The sequence below is a fragment of the Eupeodes corollae genome, chromosome 1, assembly GCF_945859685.1.
Source record: "Eupeodes corollae chromosome 1, idEupCoro1.1, whole genome shotgun sequence".
NCBI classification, from domain to species: Eukaryota; Metazoa; Arthropoda; class Insecta; order Diptera; family Syrphidae; genus Eupeodes; species Eupeodes corollae.
In genome coordinates, this window is record NC_079147.1 from 83,450,974 (window position 1) to 83,472,566 (window position 21,593).

The 21,593-nt window shown below is 35.6% G+C and overlaps 1 protein-coding gene across 1 annotated transcript; it reads right to left on the bottom strand.

Annotated features, from left to right (window-relative positions):
- Nucleotides 1–20,268: 20,268 nt before the first annotated feature.
- Nucleotides 20,269–20,700, bottom strand: LOC129940820 (uncharacterized). The gene has a single exon (XM_056049318.1). The coding sequence runs from the start codon at nt 20,698–20,700 to the stop codon at nt 20,269–20,271; it is 432 nt and encodes a 143-aa protein (XP_055905293.1).
- Nucleotides 20,701–21,593: the final 893 nt, after the last annotated feature.

Here is a 21,593-nt window from a genome sequence, read left to right on the forward strand (position 1 = left end):
CTTTGCGTTATCATTGCCAAATTACCACTCAATCATTTCGGAATGCATTCACCAAATCGAATTGAATCGTGAACTACAATACAATTCATCAGAAATGGCAGTGACTGTTGATCGCAATGTCCCACTAATAATTGAAGAACAAATTACCATTTTTGGTTTACATCACGCTCAAAGTTTCAACAGGACAAGGTGGATTCATTTTTTTGGATGCACCAGGTGGAATATTCATTATTTCGCTAATTCTTGCTGAAATGCTATCAAATAATGATATCGCATTGGCTGTTGCACTTTCTGGGATTGCGGCAACTTTACTGGATGGAGTATTTAAACTACTATTTATTAAAATAGAAAATCGCCAAACATTTTTTTTTATTTTATTTAAATGAATTCTTCAAAATTATATACATATCGCTTATTATGACAATACTACAAAAAAAAACAATATCAGTCCATAAATGCAACGATTGTGCAATATTTTTTGTGATCCCATTTTTCGCCAATACAAAGAAATTGGATATAACTGGAGAGCACGCCACGTATAATTGTCTGTGTGAAAAACATAAAGTTTTAAACAATAAATCGAAGCCGCAGACAGACATTGGTTGGCGTTGAGACTTATTGATAGTCATTGCTCTTTCTGCGTTGGCCACTCATGATTTGTATATTGTCTGTGTACATCGGGAAATATCTGGACAATAAGAGCATCTTGTGAATCAATAATCTTGGTGAAAACGACCGGTAATTTCATGCATACAGTTTCATCTTCAGTAAATTTTCCGTCGCCTATATCTAACAGTTGTTTTGAGAATGTTTCAGCGGATTGATATTGAAACATTAAAACACGCATATTTTCTTTCAGCTGTACTTTTTCAACATTACGCCACAGTTACAATGATTTTAAGCACGCGTTAAACTCATCAGCGAACGTTGAACGCGGAATAAAAATAAGTGTTTGTCTGAAATCACCCGTTATTTTGTCATCATTTACAGTGCCCTACAACTCTCCCTCTTATGTACCACATCCTACACACTTACAATAAGTTATTTATTTCTAGCAGAATATTCTCTATAAATTATTAATATGACAAAGCAACGTTTGTCGGGTCAGCTAGTAATTTTATATAAATTGAGTAATTTTTGTTCAAACAAAACAAAAATAAAGCAAAACATAATAATTTAATACTGTAACTTGGAGTATAAATATTATATAAGTTTTAATAAAAAAAACATTACTCAAAGTTGGTAAAAATTGAATATCGATTCAAATATCTTTTCATAATATTGACATTTTAGTTTCAAACTTATTTTTTCTTATAAGAAATGTTGTTTTCAACATTCTGAAAAATGTTGAGAAAAATCGAATTGAAAGTTTCCTACAAAAAATAAAAACCCAAAAAAAAAATTAATAAAAGTTGGTAAAAATTGATTTTCGACTCAAATATCTTCTCAAAACTTTGAGATATTGGCTTTAATTTACTTTAATCTTTCAAAAAATATTTTTGTTAAGATTCAGTAAAATTAAAAAAAATTAAATTCATAGCTTTTTTTACAAAAAATTAAAAACCGAAAAAAATTAACAATTAACAAGAAATATTGTTTTCAACATTTAGTTACATTTTGAAAAAAATTTAATGGACAGTTTTTTTACAAAAAATAAAATTCTAAAAAAAAACAATACTAAAACTTGGTTAAAATTTACTTTCGACTCAAATGGCTTTTCAAAAATTAAAAATATCGGCTTCAAACTTATTTTATTTCACAGAAAATATTGTTTTCGATATTCAGTAATTTTTATATAAAAATCCAACAATCCGTTTGTTCATAAAAAAATAAAATCTACAAAAAATAGTACGCAAATTTGGTTAAAATTGATACGAGTACATATAGACAAACTTTTAAGCAAGACAAATCGACAGACGGGATGGGAAGTTATCAGTGTGGGTCGCATCCCAGCCTCTTTCATATTTCGTATCGTCTCCACCAGATATAATTTTGCCTGGCGACACAAACCGGCCTATATATCGTACCTAGAACATTCCTCTCGATTGAATTCACCTTGAAAAAAGTCTTCTTCACAATGTAGTAAGACTTCGTTGTTTCCTCCTTAATAACAAGACCAATTATATCGTAATTTTAATTCGTTTTTTCCCATAACGTCGAAGTCAACTGCATATCCAAGATATTATGGAATCTTGAAAGACAGTGATTGGGATACAAAAACTCGACAACTCATAGGATGCTTTGAAATCGATAAAAAGATGATGCGTATTTTCTGGCGTAGGGTGAAAATTTGAAGCAAAACTTATAATGGCAAATCAATTCATCTGTCAATCGCTTCACATAATATAATAGAAAGGATCTTGAAGGCAATGTTGAAGAGGCTGATGCCTCCGTAGTTTGCGCAAAAAAGCAGGTCGCCTTTCTTATAGATCGGACATTCCACTCGCCGGTCATGGTTTCTTCCGATCAGATTTTAAATATAAGTTTGTGCACGCTCCTAACCAGATCAGCACCCGCGTGCTTGACAATCTGCGACTGTTAACCGTCATCACCGGCAACTTTGTTTGACTTCAGATTGGTGATGGCAACTTTGATCTTATTCAGGTTGGGTAAGTGGAACTTAAGGTCATCAACTTAATTTATTTGACGGGGCTGCTCGTTGGCGGGATCGTGGACTTCATCGCCATTAAGCAGCTGGTCAAAATGATCGTTCCAAATTTTTACCATCCGCTGCATCTCCACTACAGTATTTCCCTCCTTATCTTTTCTGGCTCCAGCGTCGCTAGTGAATCACGTTGTTTGCCTCTTGACTCGTCTATAAAAATGTGCACCTTTTTCCTACTAAAGCATCCTTGGATTTCCTCTACATCATGCTGCTCATGGTCCTCTATCATTCCTCTGAGCAAAAGGTTCTTATCCCTTATTTTATCAACATAGAGCTGAAGGGAGATCCGAGTCATCCTTTGCTGCCACAGTCTGTATGCCTCGGTTTTGGCTTTGTTTGCTTGAGCACATTTAGAGTCAAACTAGGGGTTCCTCGGTGGTGGCTGTGAGAACCTTAGAACTTCGTCAGCAGCATTCCTGATTGTCTGTTGCCAGTAGGTCTCATAAAACTTTTATTCCGTTGTCGGGTTCTTTGCAAGCTCTAAGGATATTTTGTTAGCAAAGCCATATCTTCCCGCTGCAGTCTTCCTGCGTAGAGTCTTTTAATCGTGGTTGATGTTTGCATGCGCAGTTTTACAACAACTAGATTGTGGTCAGAATCTGGGCTGGCTAATCTGTACGTGCAAACGCCAAGTATGCTCGAGAAGTGTCTTCCATCGACCATACCAACATAATCAATTTGGCTGTAGGTTCCATCATCGGGGGAACGTAAAGTGCTTTTGTGGGAAAATAGAGCTACTCAGAACCATGTTCTTTTCGGCTAGGAAGTCGATAAGCCCGAGTCAGCTTTCAGCCGTTAAGTAGTGCAAACTATTTCTTCCGATTGACGTAGCAAAGATGACTTCTTTACCAATCTTGGCATTAAATTCTACTTCCTTAATATTTTTCCAAGTCAAGTTTCAAATCTAAGAGGATTCAAGTTTTACATCTGAAGAACAAGAGTGTGAATCTAGAAATGAATACCAAAAATTGATGGATTTTAACTTGTTATTAGCGAAACAGTTCAAACAATTAGAAATTTCAGACAAAATACATACATATAATACTCGGAACAGACTCAGGGACTTAACGGAGCCTTGTGGAACACCAGCCAGAAATAACGTATGAAGTAGCTTTTCCATCTTTGAAGAAAACCCCTTCAGAACAATCGGAGGAATATTATCCAGGCAAGCAGATCTGTGTATGGACGAGGTCAAACGGAGATTCATCCTTAGGAAATATTCACGATTTAAAGAACTAGAGGAGGCATGTAATTCTGAGGGAGCTTTGAATCAACAGAAAGACAATGACATGGTAGGTAATTCTTTTTCACAAACGACCAAAAATATTAGTATTTTTGTTATATCAGCACATATTTTCCAAATTTGTAAAATTTTTTCCTGAATATGTACGTCACATTTCTTTCTAGCTTATTTAAACTTATTTAGGTCTTCCTCAGTAGGAATTGATTTATAATCCCAGACACTTAACCTCCTTATAGCACGAATGAAACTTTACATTTTTCTTGGCCTCAATACATACAGACCGGAGTTCACGTCACTTTTGAAGAAACATAGTGACCATTATAATTCCCTAAAAAAGTAGTTGAGATCGGCTCAAGTCAATTATGTATTTTCAAACGCGTTAGCCAACTTGCATATAAAAATGTTAATGATTATTATCTTTGACAATGTTTAAAACGCGTTTCAATTAACTTTTACTTGTTGGTTTGGATCTTTATATAATTACAATACCATTTTCAATATTGCACAGCTTTTATGGAGAGATTTTAAAATGAGATTTTGTGAGGCGGAATATTTTCTGACCACACCTGAAGGCTATTATTATACTATAGCTTATAGGTACTACAAATGTCCGTGTTTAAGGATGTGTTTGGGTATATTGTTGTATACACATACAGTGCGTTTGGTGGCGCTGTTCCGTGATATGCACAGCACAATACCTACTTTGCCCAGTAGGCATTAATCCAGCATTTAATGTTTTAAAGCCAACGTAATTGCTTGAGTGCTTAACTATAATGAAAAAGAACACACACCCATCAGATAAACGCGATGCAAAACAAGTGTACTATAACGTTTATATACACACACATAAATATATATAAAACTCCCACACATTTCCATACAACACACTCATACATATACACGCACCATGTCTAATTATCCCGTAAAATAATAAACTTTAAGTGCTGATTATGCAAACGACAAGGAACAACACATCCTGCCTCAATATATGCTTCATGTACAGTACACTGTACAACTGTACGGTACCTATAGCATAACATATGTGTGTTATAGAAGAACAGCAGCCAATAACAATTTGTCCTTTTAATTAAAATAGTAAAAATATAAAAAGGAAAAACACAAAACAAACAAAATTAAAATTATGTCTGCCATCAATGTTCTCGTGCAAAACTAAGAATTTAATGACATTCATGGGAGCGATGACTTATCTACCAGACTTGTATTATGTATGTATGTTTTCTTTGGTTTATATATGTAACTTTATGTATGTACAGATTCTATGGGGAAAGATCTACGAGTATTTAAAATTGGAATGTTTATGAGAAAGTTTTTAACACCTCTTAAACTTTATTTTTGCGAATGTTTTAAGTTTACTGGCGCACTGGTTCACGAAAAGAGAGAATTAATTAGGATAAAAGGACCTACATTTAGAAATAATATTAAAAACGTGTAAAACAGAAGCAGCAATAATTTACTTAGGTAGATCACTTTTTTAATAGCAATAGTTTATGTGCAGTGAACTCTGGTGGTCTAAATTTCCCACTCTTCAAGAATCGACTATCAAAAACTGACTTAATATTTTTTTTTTTACTTATTGATTACATAGATTAAAGTTAACAGTATACTCAAAAAGACAAATAAAAAAGAGGCTGGGATGCGACCCACACTGATAACTTCCCATCCCGTCTGTCGATTTGTCTTGCTTAAAAGTTTGTCTATATGTACTCGTATCAATTTTTACCAAATTTTCGTACAATTTTTTGTAGATTTTATTTTTTATGAAAAAAATGACTATTTGAATATAAGAATGATAAGTTTGAAGCCATTATTTCTAATTTTTGTAAAGATATTTGATCCGAAAATAAATTTTTGACAATTCGACCAATCGGACCCATTCATAATGCTAGAATTATCCGAAAAACTTTACTAGCAAGAAAATGGGAAAATGAATGGAGGCCTTTTCCTAATGCTTTAATTTTAGCGGACAGTGGGTATGGATGACAAAATTAACTAGATACACAAGTCATAACCCTGAGAATATTTTTTGAGGTCGCACAAAAAAATAAGAAGGCTTATCTTAAACCAGGGATACTCAAATAAAAGTTTCCTTTTAAGATTATTGCCAATTTAGTAAACTGTTACCCCTAACATCAAAAAATAATATTGTCACTATTAATTTGTCATGACTATTTGCTAATAATATTTGTCATGATAAATTCGTCATTTCTTTTTTCTAAAAAAACTTGTAACCTGTCAAGTTTTATAAAATAGGGCCATGGCTGCAATTTACAAAACCTTCAGACGTCCTTGCCTTCAACTTTTTTATTTAGGCAGGTGCTTATGTATAACACGCTTAAGTTTTTTGGACGGAATCTAGAAAACATATTCGAAAATGATGTGCCGTAAAAGAAACTTTAACATAATTTGTTCATCATGTCTTTGTTTTGTATAACGTAATTTTTTTTTTAAATGATGTTAATTTTTGTTTTAGAAAAACCATCAGCTTACCTTTGAGCTTAATTTTCAAGGGAATCTAGATCTTTATTCAGATGTACATCAGGAATGCGGAATGCTTTACATAACTCAATGTTCCCTAGCATTTTAATTTATAAAATTGTAAGACTAGTTTTCCGAGTAACTATGTCCTCTTAAATTCTTCCATATTTTGTTTGCGCTCGAACTGTGTTTAAAGATGTTTAGGGAAGTACAAAAAAAAGGATGTTAGGCTTTGGCAAGACATTTTATGGAATTGGAGAGATAATTAATGGTTCTCTTCCTTCTGATGAATATCAAATTCTTGCCCTGACTCTAGAAAAAAAATATCATTAACTTTGAAGCTTCATGGTATGAAAAAGCCTAATATGATGCATTTTCGGTATTAGAAAAATTATTGTAATTTTTTGTTGTGCCATAATTCATTCAATATTTTGTCTATTCCTCGCATACAAGCCTAAATTTAACATCCTTCGAAAAAATTAAGGGCACAATATTAGTCTTGCAAGGCGTGCGTCGTTTTGTTTAGAGAGGAAAAAGATAGAATACAATTACGAATGTTATTAGTTTTTTGTTTTGGTCCTGTCTTGACTAAAACCTCACACCATACTCTTAGACTATTCAGATCCGCACTATAACAAGATAGATGCCAACCACCCACCGAACCTTCCACCCAACACACTTTCGAATCTTATTTCATTTTTTTTTTCCAAAATTTCGTTAACTCATTACAGAAGCCAGGCACGCTCAAAAATGTTTTTCAAGAAACGAAGATATGTATGAACAAACTTACATGCCCCACCATCCCATCATCATAGCAAAACGAAGAAATAAGAAAGAAATACCAAAACTCATGAACGCGCTTATAAACCCAACGTTAACGCCAACGCCAACGCCAACGAGAACGACGAAGACCGACATTATGATAGCATTTAGTTCGCAGGAGCCAAGAGTATAAACCCTCACGTCTTGGAATTTCTTCAATTTTTCATGAAGAATTTTTGCTGGCATCTGTGCCGGAAATATAAATCGACAAAATATAACATAAAGAAATACTCTTACTATAAAATACATATATATTTCTATCACCCTACGGTCTATATGTATGTCAATAGGTAGCAGATTGTTGTTAAAGTACCAAAAGGATGAGTTTTCAAGGGTTGATGTGATTTTTGGAAATAATGCGGTTTGCGAAATATTTTCGACATAGTCTCTGGCAACACATTTTCAAACGATATATGATGGTACGAGGTTAGGGGAGGCAATATTTTGGTGGTATCGTATACAGGAAAAAAATTAGTAATATGAATTTGAGATTTCCACTCAAATTGCTAATTTGTTTATAATTGACGAAACATATTTATATGGAGCTTTATTCGAATGCGGTAGCTTTCTGCGAATTTATTTAGAAATAGATTTATTGCGTAAGACAAGAGGAATTAGGAAATAATGTTCATTTTTTTATGAGACGGTTTCCCAGACTTATTAAATATAATTAAGGTTTTTGGTATTAGAATATGGGTTTCTTTTGACCCTTTTGATAAAGTGTGTACCGAGGCATCGGCTCGAGTTTTAATATGTTTACCACGTTCAAGAGTGCGTACACAGTCATACTTCAAAATTGTCAAGTCTTTGATTTAAAAAGCTTTTATATTCAAGTATTTATAAACTGGCAAAATAAGATTTAAGATGATGCTCAACATTGTAAGTCGATAATACGCCTCCCAATGGAAATTGACTATTTTTGTCCTTAATGTTTCTTATTCTACAGAGTAAGCTATCATATATTATTTCTGACACTGGCAACTATTTCCGGCACGAGTTTTAGACAGCAATTCAGTTTCATACCTCCAAGGTCGCTTTTCACCTATAAAAATCGGTTTGTGCAAAACATCGGTAAAAGTATTAGTCTATTGGCAATACTTATCGACCCCGTCATGCACAAAAATGTTTCTGATATAGGAAGCAGAAATTGCGAGAATTAATAGATGAATATTATTATTGGAAAATATTTTGACCCGTTCATGAAAGATTTTGAAATTAGTGAAGTACCATATTCAGACCACTTTCCTGTTCTTGTGACAATGCAAATTTACATTAAGAATGATGATGAAATAACCTTTAAGGGCACTTGCCCAAACTCAAATCTGCCCTAACTCAAATGAAAAGAGGCTCAGGAGTAACGACAATCTCTTGATTTGCAAATAAAATCACAGCAAATTGAGGACTGGGAAAGTTAGAACGGAATGTGAAAGCGCCCTATTTACAAGAAGGGCTTAGTCAAAACATAATAAAAGACCTTTGGTATGACGAAGAATGTCAAAATTCTCGAAAAAAATCTTTTGCGTGTTTGAAGATTTTCCGTAAATTCACCCAAGGAATATTTGAGGGTTTTTATATAGTGGCCAATAAGATGTTTAAAGAGCTTTGCGAGACTTAAAAAGATTATACGCTGAAAAGCGATGCAGCAAACTGCAGAGGGACTTCCTTTGTTAATGGATTAACAAAGATGACGCATAAGCGTCTTGTTAGTTGGATTGAGAACGGGAACTTGCTGTGTGAGTTCCATACTGGATTTACACCAGGATATTTAGAAATAGAAAACACTCAGGAGCTTGGCAGAGGATTTCTTGAAAGAATGGAAAAAGTTGTATGTATTTTTTATCGATTTTAAAGCCGCTTTTCATATGATTGTTTGAGATGCACTATTCTATAGGCTGTATAGTCTTGGGTTATCATTGAAATTTAGTCGCGTTCTTTAAAACTTATATACAGAAACCAGGGTGGCAGTATTGGCAGATCTCTCAGACTGGTTTGAAAACTTATCATAAGTGCGAAAAGGTTGTACATTAAGACCTACAACCTCTTAGAGTACCTGCCGGATAAAGTGAGTTTCAGAAGAATGCAGCTTAAGGCACTGCTTTTCGCAGACAATGTAGTCATGTTTGCTCATTCTCCGGAAACTCTGTAGCTCATAGTTAACAGGGTTTACCAGTATTGACAGCTATGGAATTTAATAGTTAATATCGATAAATCGAAGGTTATGATTATTAAAAATAGTGGTGGACATAATACATCAAATGAAAGCGTGACCACAAATGCCTTGCCATCACTATTACAAATAATTTGAAGGAAAAATTGGTTGAGGCGAAAACTGCTATTAATATGACATGGAAACAATGCTTCATGAATAAATCTATAGCAGTAGCTGAGAGGATACTTTTATATGGATAACAGGTATGGAAATGGAAAAAGTACAATTCGGTTGAGAAATGTGTACTATATAAAAATAATGGTTCTTTTGGTGCTGAGTGTAGGTCTCTCTCCTTTGTTTATTTTAACATTGAAGTAGTAGTAGTAGCAGACTTTTTGCTTAACAATTTTAAAATGAGTGATTCACGGGTCACGAAAAAATTGTCCTTAAAAGGAATACAAGATCAAAATAGTAAGAATGTCTAATTAATTTTAATTTACCTTTCGAAAATTTTTTAGCCGATAAAAAAAATCTTGTATAAGTCATTTTAAAAGTTGATGAGAACTGTAGAGCTGAATATACTGTTGAAGCTTCTATTTCCATGTACAGAAAAATTTAAAGCAGATTAAATCATAACCTTGTACAGAACAACAACTATTTTGTTTTGGTGAAATCTGTCAAATCTTTTGTTTATTATTCAGTTATGTATGCCAAATTATCATGGGAAGTTACACGATTGAACATCACGATCAAATGATTTAACTTTATTATCAAAATGAGTGCTGCACGCATTGCGCCCATTTTATGGTAGACGTGGTGGCCCTTCACAGTCGACTCTTCAACGTTGGGTGGCAAAATTTAAGATGACCGGTTTAGTAAACAATCAGCCAACATCCGAACTTTCACGCAAGGCAAGATCGGCGGTCCGGGAAGGTGTACAGCAGGACCCGAGGCAGAGTATTCCGTGCTAAAGAACTCGGCCTTAAGCAGACTTCAACTTGGCGAAATTTGCGTCGGGACTTGGGCCACACCCGTACAAGACCAGAATGACCCAGGAGCCCAAAGTTCTTGACCAAAGACAACGCCGTTTGTTTGCTGACTGGGATTCGAGTCATTCGGAAGAGGACCCCAATTTAGGCAAAAATCATCTTTAGTGACGAGGCACATTTTTGGATGATCTGGGAGTGTTAACAAGCAAAATGTCCGTATATGCGACGACACCAACCCACGTGAGGTTCACCAGGTGATATTTCATCCTCAAAAAGTTACCGTTTGGTGTGGATTTAAGGACGGCCGGCCGCGGCGTAATTGATCCGTGCTTTTTTTGAAAGCGATGTTAGTATCGTGGTTGTTTAACTAATCAATTTTCGTGTTTAATAAATAAGTCGGAATCGCACTATAGTGCCATAAGCGCAATATGCACCGTAAGCAACTTCTTTCTCATTTCGAAAGAAATAAGAACCGATGATGATGCTAGTGTGAAAACCGAACCAAACACATTATTTTAAAGCATTAAATAAAGATTCGAACATAGCTTCACCATTTCCTCCACCACAGATAACCGATACAACAGGAAATGAGCTCCATCCCTAAAAACCGTGAAATGGACGAAGTGGTCTACGAGTTTTGCAAAACATTTTGTTTTAAAAGTGTGTTTCCTTAATCCTTGATCATTGTTTCCAAAGTTTAACCATTCATAATTGATTTCCAAATCTTAATTAACCGAATTGTCACCATGATAGTTTGACATTTTCAACTTTCAAAGCATAAATTACAACCATCGAAAAGTCTAATACAAACGATATCTCAACTACAAGTTCCAAGTACTCGTGATTAAATAGTGCATTTTAATTAAAGTTAGCTTTAATCCAAATGGATGGCGTTTCCTAAGAATTCATTGAACTAAAAGTTTTGATATCCGTCCTAACGTATAAACGTAGATTATACCAAGAAGCTTTCAACGTGTACGTATAAATAACATGGCCTAACACAATGCAATATAAAATTTCTTTTTGATGCATGTTGCATCCATAATACAAAGTTTTAGGACCAAGAACTCCGCAGGCATATAAAGCCTCTCCAATTTCAATGAAAATTAATCAAACTCAAATCAAATTTTCAATATCTAATAGTTATACAGCGCTTTGTGTCGAAAACTATAATACAAAATTTAGTATATCCTTGCTTTGAGGCGTTTCCATTCCACACACCATTCAAAAATGTTGCCCTCCTCTGTGCAACAGCCCTACTCTTATAATTCCTATCTTATATTTCTATGGTCAGAGATGTGAAACTAGATATTTATTCGACAACAAGCCACGCTCGTCACGGTCGTTGCCGTTGCTGTCGGATGTAAAGGAAATTTTCAACAATTTGTTAGATATTGTATTTATACGACTAAAGGCAGATATGTAAGGAGTGATTATCACAGGAAGTTTCATTTGTCAGAAAACGCGAATTATTGGGGTAAGCTCCGACAAACGATTCTATAATGTATATGGACTTGGGTCTAGTCGAACGTTTGCGATATTCATTTGAACACGCACGAGAAAGCCATAATATTATGTATGTATGATTTGAACACATGAAACATTTCCAAGGAAGGGTGTCTGCGGTATTTCGACTTGAAAATAGAACGAAATCGATTTTATCGTGGTTAGTCATGTGTGCTCCTAGTAAATTGATTACAAAATAAGGACTCACATAAGCCAACAAACTATGTAATGATGGTGTTATATCAGCTCTTACTTTCCTTCTTCCAATTAAATAAATACTTATTTAAATCGAAGGCATTATCAGCTTTCGAAAAAAATATTCAACAAAATAATAATTTAAACTCAAGTTGAAGAACGTTTTGTTACGTGTTTTGTTGTGATATCATATACGAGTAATAACTTAAAAACGGGTTTATTTTGACAATTTTGGTTAAAACATTCTTGGATTATTTATAAGTATAACATATTAAACAAATTGTCATACTGAAAATTTTGGCATTTCTTGACGTGTTAAGGTCCCTAGAATCTAAATCAATGGTCAATGTCTGCTTTAAATTATTTAGGTTCGTCGTCAAAAAAAGTTTCCAAACGAGTTTCAGGAATTTGAAGGCACCTTAATATCAAGATATCTAATATCTCTTCTTATTCAAATTTTAAGATTTTTAACTTCCCATAGTAAGTTATTGAAATTGGTCCGATTTGTCGAATTCAAAGTTTTGAAATTTCTCGCCGTTTCAATGCTTCTAGAGTCAAAATACAAGATTGTTGGAGATATGACTGTGGGGGCGTGTGTACGTACGTTTAGGAAGTTTTTTTTTCAACATCCATAGCTCAAAAACCACTAGAGATATCGACCTACAATAAATTTTGTTGAGAGTTTTAAAAGCAGGTATGAAGTTCAAAAGTTTTATGAATAGGTGAAACGAAATTCACAGGTACATAAACCTAGAACCGAAGGCTGCAAAGACGAAAGTGGAAACATCATAGTGGAACCGCAGTCAATGCTGAGGAATGGTACCTCAGTATTGTTTGCCCGATCTTGAAAAAAGGAGACCCTCTAAACTGCACCAACTATAGAGGAATTAGTCTACTTAACATCGCCTAAAATCTTCTCTGCCGTAATATGTGAACGTCTAAAGCCCATCGTCAACAACCTGATAGGTCCTTATCAGTGTGGTCTCAGACCAGGAAAGTCAACAGTTGATTAAATATTCGCATTACGGCAGATCCTGGAAAAAAATCCCAGATCACCAAATCGACACCCACCTTCTTTTCATCGATTTCAAGGACGCATATGACAACATCTACAGGGACGAACTGTATAGAGCCTTGTCTAGTTTTGGCATCAATGCCAAACTAGTCCGTTTGTGCAGGATGACCATGGAGAATTCACGCTGCTCCATAAAGGTTGGAAACAACTTTACAGAACCTTTCAATATCAAAAAAGGTTTTAGACAAGGTGATGTGCTGTCATGTGATTTTTTAGCATCGTGCTTGAAAGAATAGTGCAGAGCCCACACGTCAACACTAGAGGCACTATCTTTCAAAAGTCTGTTCAATTACTAGCTTAGGCTGATGACATTGACAAAATCGAAAGAACTCAGCGTGATGTCAATGGGGCATGGACTTTGACAAAAGGCGATGAAAGGACCGTTTCGAGAGAAAAGTTCTTCGTGTGATCTACGGTCCCGTATGCATCGAAGGGGAGTGGAGGAGAAGATGGAACGACGAGTTGTACGGGCTGTACAGTGACGTAGACTTAGCCATAAGGGTAAAAGTCAAACGACTAAGATGGCTGGGTCACGTAGAGCGCATGGAAACCAATGTTCCGGCCCGGAAAGCATTCGAATCCACACTCACAGGACAGCGAAGTAGAGGAAGACCGCGGGTCAGGTGGCGTGCACAAGTGGAAGGTGACCTCACCCAACTTGGAGCGCGAAACTGGAGACATCTGAAGAGGGACCGAGCTAGGTGGAGGCCCTAGTTCACACAGGAATGTAGCGCCACCTTAAGTAAGTAATCTTTGTTTCACTATTGTTGTAGACTATTTTTGAAAAACTTGGTAGCTCCTAAAATCGTAAAGTTTAATAAATTTAGAATTCAAAATTGTATTATTTGAGGTTAAAATTTCAAATTCTTATTGTTATCCATGGTACATGGGACACGTAACAAGCACTCACACAAAAAATAAATACGCATATCCAGGTTTAAAGCAAGGACTTTTTCAATTCGCATTACGGGGTCGACGTTAAAGAGCAGAGTATTACTTTAGTTCCTATTATTATCGTTTATTCAATTAAGAACATACATTACATTGATTTATAAATCAATGATTTCAGGAAGTATTATTTAAAATAGTCAGATCAGGAAGGAAAAATTACTTCTTGCACCACCTCAGCAGCATTAAGGTTTTGACACATTATTTTGAATTTTCCAAATTAATGAAACAAGATCAGAATTTAATGAGCTTATCATACATAGCCGTGGTAGATCTATGTACATCCGTAGAGCATGTTTGTGCTTTCAAGAACGAAAAGAACCTTCAGAAAGTATCAATAATAACAAACAAAAAGAGCAACGGAGCTAGTACAGAGCCCTGTGGCACACCAGTGATTATTTCACTTTTATAAGAGTTGCCATGTTGTATTTATTATAAATGCCTAGTTTTGCACTTCCAATAGCAGAGTTTAAAACAGTTTCATAAAAACGGGGTCTTAAACTAATAATCCCACTTTTCTAGTTCAGAACAAATACTGAACAGTCTATTAGTAAATTAACAATTTAATTGAAAATCATAAATCTTTTGCTGTTTTCAATTTTTATAATCATCTAATGCATTTCAATAGAAAAATCTTGTTAAACTGAATGTGCATTAATTTTCCCATCCAGATTATCTCTCTATACAAATTCGCAAATATATTTACCTTCACTGTGTTTTATTTTTCTTGAAATTTCCTTAACTCCTGACGAAGTTATGAAGAAAGGATCAAGAGAAATAAAAAAAAGTGCTTTTTATTTGCATTTTCTCATTTCAAGTCGGTCTTAGATCGAAAAGACGAGAGTATAAAGAATCCATTATAGGTTATATAATTGAATTGAACTCCCTTCATATCTGGCCATCATTCTATAATACCTCTATACCACTTCAGCAAAGTTGTTCTTGAAATAAAGATAACCAAAAAAAAAAACAAAGAAGAAAGACCAAACGGAAAAATAAGAACAAAAACAGAGAAAGTTTCCTAAAGAATTAGATATTCTTCAACAACTTCCATCAGCAGTGTTCATGTCTGATTCTTCGTAGAGCTTGCTACCACTCGCCACCCACCACCAACGCCATCTATATCTACCCTATATAGTATACCTACCTCTAACCTACTCCTCTTATCAACAGAAGAATAATAAATTATATTACGCGGAAATATAAATGCAACGAATCATCTGAATAAAAAACTATGAAAATTCTTATTTCCGAGAAAAAGACAGGAGCAGCAGAACAAGGACGAGAACACAACTTCCTACAACACGCCATCAGCTTAGTTCGGGATCGAGCTGAAGCTTGGAGGACCAGAACCAGGACCAAGACCGATTTGAAAAGTTCTACTTGAAGAGGGCAAAACACAAATATTAGTAATTCCAAATGGATAACAAATCGAATTCAAACGAGTAGAAACGGGGAACCCTTCAATTTTTTTCCATTTCAAAATTTTTCTTCGTCCTTTTTTGTATTTGTTGTTTCGCATCAAGTTTTAATTTCTGTCGAAGGACGATGACGAAGGATCTAAAAATAGGAAAAATGGAAGAAATGAATTAAATAGAAATACCAGAAGAGCTAGTGATGGGAAATTCTGCTTCGAGAAAAATAAGAAAAAGCAAACAAAACCGAGAACAATATGCAAATAATATCGAAGGATTCAGGAGTATTTTTTCGCTGTTGCTAAGGATCTTCATGTCCTGTATAGGGACGTTGCAGCGGTGGATGTACCTTCTACTCGACAAGAAATTGAGAACGCTCGTTGCGGCACTCGTGCAAAATAGTTCATGTTCTTGTGTTGCTCCAATGCTTATAAGGATTTAGGAATTCCAATTGGTTTTCTTTTTTTTTCAAAACTGCAGCATCAGGTAGATCGTATAAAGTTTAAAGGAATAAAATGGAATCCGGAAGAGGAAATAAGCGTAAGTGGTCATGTTATTATTTGTCGAAAAAAATGAAGGAGAAAATAAAATATCTATGGCAATAAGCTGCTTCTGAAGAGGTGTGCGATGGAATCGATTGGAGATTTAAATCGAACACTATAAGCATTTGAAGTTCAATTTTTATTTTTTTTTGTATTTGGGTAAAATCCACTACCTACTGGAATGAATTATCGTCCTTGACTTAACGTTAGACTTAATCTTTTTTAGAAAAAATAATTATGATTTTAAGGATGATGGGTTTTTATGTTGGCATTAAATTAAAATTAATTGATATAAACAAGATCTCAAACGATGTTTGAAAATTAAGCTTCAAATTAAATTTGATTATTTAGATACAGTTTCCATATTTTTATTACAAGTAATAACTTTCAAAAAATTAACTAGTTAAAAATTGTATCGACTTTGGTTCGTGCAAAATAGGAAGATTGTGGAAATAAATCCAGTAATCTTAGAAGTCACCAATCCTTAAGGCGTTGAATATGGTGTCAACCTGCTGGCTACTGAAAATCCGTCATATCCAAAAAGCGGCTCTTTTCTGGACCTTTTGCTGTACGATATTAGACAGACAATAACAGGCAAAGTGTGTGATACGAGTACAATAGTACTGGCTGCTGTATTGTAGATTCCAAACGAACTTGTGTAGTTGAAGGAATACGTTGCAACGCATTCTTACAACTACAGCAGGATGTGCTTTCCTAGTTTGACCAACATTTACAACAGATGGACGAAATTATAAATCAAAGGATGAATATCTAAGCACAAAGAACGTAACCAAATGGACGTCTACAGAAACGCGACTGTATCTTATGAGACTGAATCTTCAATATAAAATATCAATCTGTTGATTAAGGATAAATAGAGGTTATCAGCTAGCAAGAACGAAGAAGATTTGGTCAGTTGATTCCAGCAACTTCGGTCAATAAGTCTCCTCCCTTGCATTAGAAAAGTTTCCGAGAAGATCACCAATAGGATAGGAGACCTTGAATCAAAGGTGAAAACCTTTGAAACTTCTATAAGTAAAGCTTTTAGAGTATCTTGCATACTTAAATATAGCCGTAAAACCCTTCCTTCGTGGTGGAATGAAGAACTGTCGATTCTTAGGAAAATGACGAGGACAATTTCCAATATCTGCCACAAACATAAGTTTTACCAACCGTATAAAGACTCTCTTAAAATTTACAAACAAGCCCTATCATCAGGCAAAAGACAAGGCTGGAGAGAATACTGTCAATCAATCGAAGACATAAAGGACTCCGCAAGGTTCAGCAAAGTTTTATCGAAGGAACATTGTAATCCTTCATTTCTTAAAAAGCCTGATGGAACCAGGACAGCCTCTCCAGCCGAATCTCTTGAGCTGCGAGTTGCGAGAGTGAAAACCCCGAATCGCTTGAAACCACAGATCTAAACGTAGCTCATATCGAGCAAGTCAATTCCGTTATAACCAGAGAAAATACTTTGTGGGCCATCAATACTTTTTCTCCATATAAATCCCCAGGCATGCCAGTTATGATTCAAAAGTTGCATGATGTGGCAGCTCCATGGCTGAAACAAATTTTCAAAGGATGTCTCCTTCTCAAACATGTGCCCATGTCATGGAGACAGGTCAAAGTAGTTTTTATCCCGAAAGTGGGTAGGCGAGGTCACGAATCCGCGAAGGATTTCAGACCATAAAGCTTAACATCTTTTGTGATTAAAACCTTGGAGCGCATTCTTAATTACCATATTAGAGAAATCCTAGTTGGACGACCTCTCGAAAGCTCTCAGCATGCTTATCTTAAGGGCAAATCTACGGAGACTGCCCTCCATGAGGTAGTCCGTACTGTAGAACAGACAATCCATTATAAAGAATTTACTCTTGCCACCTTCCTAAACATAGAAGGTGCTTTTAACAACGTGCTTACAGAATCCATAGAAGAATCGCTCGTTAAGTTCGGTGTAGAGAACTTCATTCGAGAATGGATCATGCTCAGTGGTAGGAAGATTCGAGCCTATCTAGGCAATACAATCGCTACAAAACACGTGAGTAGGGGAACACCCCAGGGTGGTGTCCTTTCGCCAGTTCTATGGCTTCTGGTCATGGATACAATTCTCGTTAAATTAGAGAGATGTGGAGTGAAGGCGGTAGCCTACGCGGATGATTTGGTGCTATTGGTGTCAGGAAAGTACACCTCTGTGATAAGTGTCATCACGGAGTCAGTCACCAAATTAAAGTACCGCCCTTTACGCTACCTCGACTCAATGATCAAATCCTGTCATTGTCTTCCAGTGCAAAATATTTGGGAGTTATACTCGACTAAACTAAACTGGAAACAAAATATTGAAGTACGGGTTAAGAAGTCCTGTGTTGCCTTCTACGCCTGCAGCAAAACTTTCGGCAAAAAGTGGGACTTCAGTCGAAGATGATTTTATGGACCTAAAAAGCCTATAATATTTGTAAGCTAAAGAAGGTTCAGAGAACAGCTTGTTTGGGCACCACAGGGGCCATGCGTACTTGCCCAACGGACGCCTTAAACGTTATTTTGGATCTTCTACCAATCGACCTTTTTATTAAATACATATTTTCCTGCAGCGCTATTAGGCTGAAGGAATCAAATAGCTGGTTGTCAAAACCTAACGGTCACAGCAACACAACGAAATTGATTCCCTCAGATATTATCTCGGTAGACACTGACTACTGCACTCCTACTTTTAGTCTTAGTAAGGGTTTTAAGGTTATTTTCCCATCGAGAGAAGATTGGGAGGACGACATCGTGTCGATAGATTTCGACACAACCATCTTTACTGACGGCTCAAAGATGAAGTGCGGAGTTGGTGCTGGGATCTTTTCTGAGTCCCTAAATGTAGTCAAATCCTTTAGGCTTCCTGACTTTGCTAGCGTTTTTCAGGCTGAACTGCTGGCAATAAGGGAGGCATGTAAGATACTTAAACAAACCCCAAAGCAAAAAAATCAGGCAGCTGTCAAAGCCATGAACTCGGCCATATCCTCATCTAAATTGGTCCAGCAATGTCGCGATGAGCTTGCGAACCTGAATATTAACCTCGGTGTCACCCTGATCTAGGTTCCGGGCCATAGTGGTATCGTGGGAAATGAACGGGCTGACGAGCAAGCCAGGCAAGGATCGGCCCTTGCGGAAATGGTTAACATTCCTCTTAGAGCTATGAAAGATAAAATCTTTTCTATCTACCAAACTGAATCAAACCGAAGGTGGAGCAATTTACCCAACTGCACCCACCTATATAATAAAACCCTTACAAACGATCTTCTATGCAGGCCAAGGCAAGACATAGCCAGTATTATTGCGGTTTGTACCGGACGTTGGCCTATAGGAGTTCATTCGGAGAAGTTGGGTATCTCTTACAACACCTTTTGCCGTAGTTGTAGTGACCAAAGAGAAAGTGAAACCATAATCCATTTCCTCTGCAAATGTCCTGCTTTGGCAAACACCAGAATTAAATGCTTTGGAAAAGCATTCTTTCAAGAACTCGATGAGCTATCTGAGACAAAGATAAGAGACCTAATCTTTTTTCTCAATGCGATAAAATGGTTCTAACATAATCGCTATGAAGCTTCTCTATCAATTTATCCCTTTCAATCAAAGGTCAAACGAGTTTTTGATATCAAAACGGATCTCAGGCTAGGTTGCCTTTATGTCTTCCAACAGTCCGTTGAGATCTAAAATCGAGTGACTTATTACTCTCGACAATTCCTGTGTGCGATAAATGTTGTCAGGGACCGAATCTAAGCGGCTTTGAGAAAACACTTTTCATGACAAGAATTAAATGGAGAATTTAGGGATTGTATCCAAGATCTGTGGCATGAAAGTCCAACCTACTTACCATCACGCTATGTGTACTAAACCGTATGGTTAAAGATTATGCTTATGCGGTAGAAAGTAAGTTGTCAAAAGCGGCAATGTAACGCCCAATTTCAAAAGTTAGACATATTAAACTTCGACAAAATAATATATTTTTTTTAGAAATAAGACCAAATTTTGTTAACAAGAAGCTTTTGCAGGCTTAACTCATTCAGAAGTACCTAGGTAATGCAAATTTTGTGTATAAATACTTTTTGTTAACTGCAAAAATGAAGTTTTAGAAAAGCAATAATGAAGTTATTGCCGTTTATTTCCAATCTTTGAGTTTGTATGTTAACTCAGTTTTTGGAGAATAAGCCCTTCCCCCTAACAGGACTCTTAATCTCTTATCATTTGTTTGTTTTTGTTTTGCGTGTTTTCCACGAAATAGGTCCTCCTTGGTATTTAAAGAGATAACCTGTAGTTGATTTTCTGTCATCTGAGTCACTAACCCATTCAGCATCCGAAAATCCTTCTAAACATCCTTCAATGTCTCGAGTGTATTCTAGCTTGTAAATTATTGTTCCTTTTATATAACGGAAAAGTCGTTTAACCGCTATCCAATAAGATTTTGAAGAATTATTATTAAATCTTGAAAAAGCCCCCACTGCAAAGAATAAGTCTGGGCGACTTACTTGTGTTGCGTATAAAATGCTTCCAATAGCTTCTTGATATGGAACGGTTTTCATGTAATCAATTTCGTGTTTGCTTGGCTGGTGTGTTTCTGTTATAAGCTTTTGGTTATTATCTAAGGGTGTGGATACCGGATCATAATCCTCCATGTTAAATCGCTTGAGAATAATCTTTAAGTATGTCCGTTGGGGTATTCATAACTTTCCCTTTTCTCGATCGCGTGTTATTTGCATACCAAGCACAAATTTAGTTTCTCCAAAATCTTTGATCTCGAATGACTTAGACAAATTCTGTTTGATAATTCTTTTCTCATCTTTGTTATTTGAAAAATCAGTATGTCGTCTACGTAAATAGCGATGAAAGTTTTACCTGTGCTGTTTGTCTTGTAATAAATACACGGATCGGTTTTTGATTGTTTAAGTCCAATTTTCTTTAAAGTTTCATCCAATTTCTTATTCCAAACTCTGCTAGCTTGTTTGAGACCGTACAGTGATTTTTTGAGTTAACTTACTTTATTTTGAACATTATCAAAACCTTCAGGGAGATTCATGTAAATTTCTTCGTTAAGTTCACTTTGCAGGAAAGCAGTCACGATATCCAAATCATATCGTACAGCCAAACATACAAGTACCCTTATGGACGGGTATCTTACGATGGGAGAAAATATTTCTTGATATCCGTTCCCTTGACGTTGCGAAAACCCCTTTACGACCTATCTAGCTTTATATTTTTCGGTATTACCACTTGCATCTTTTTTCGTCTTAAATTTCCATTTGGAATTTATTTCTTTATAAAGAAACTATATCCATTTTTCAAAAGAGCAGTTTTTTTTTTAATCAGAACGATTCACTCGATTGGTTTTTCATTGCTTGAATTCACTGATGGAATTTCGTCTTCATTCCCAACTGAATTCTTTCACAATAAAATGTATCGTTTGTCTCACCATTTTTTGGAAAAATTTGCTCATGGAAAACTGCGTCTCGACTTATTATGACTTCTTTTTTTTAACGTTATAAAAGCGATATGATTTTGAGTGTAGGCA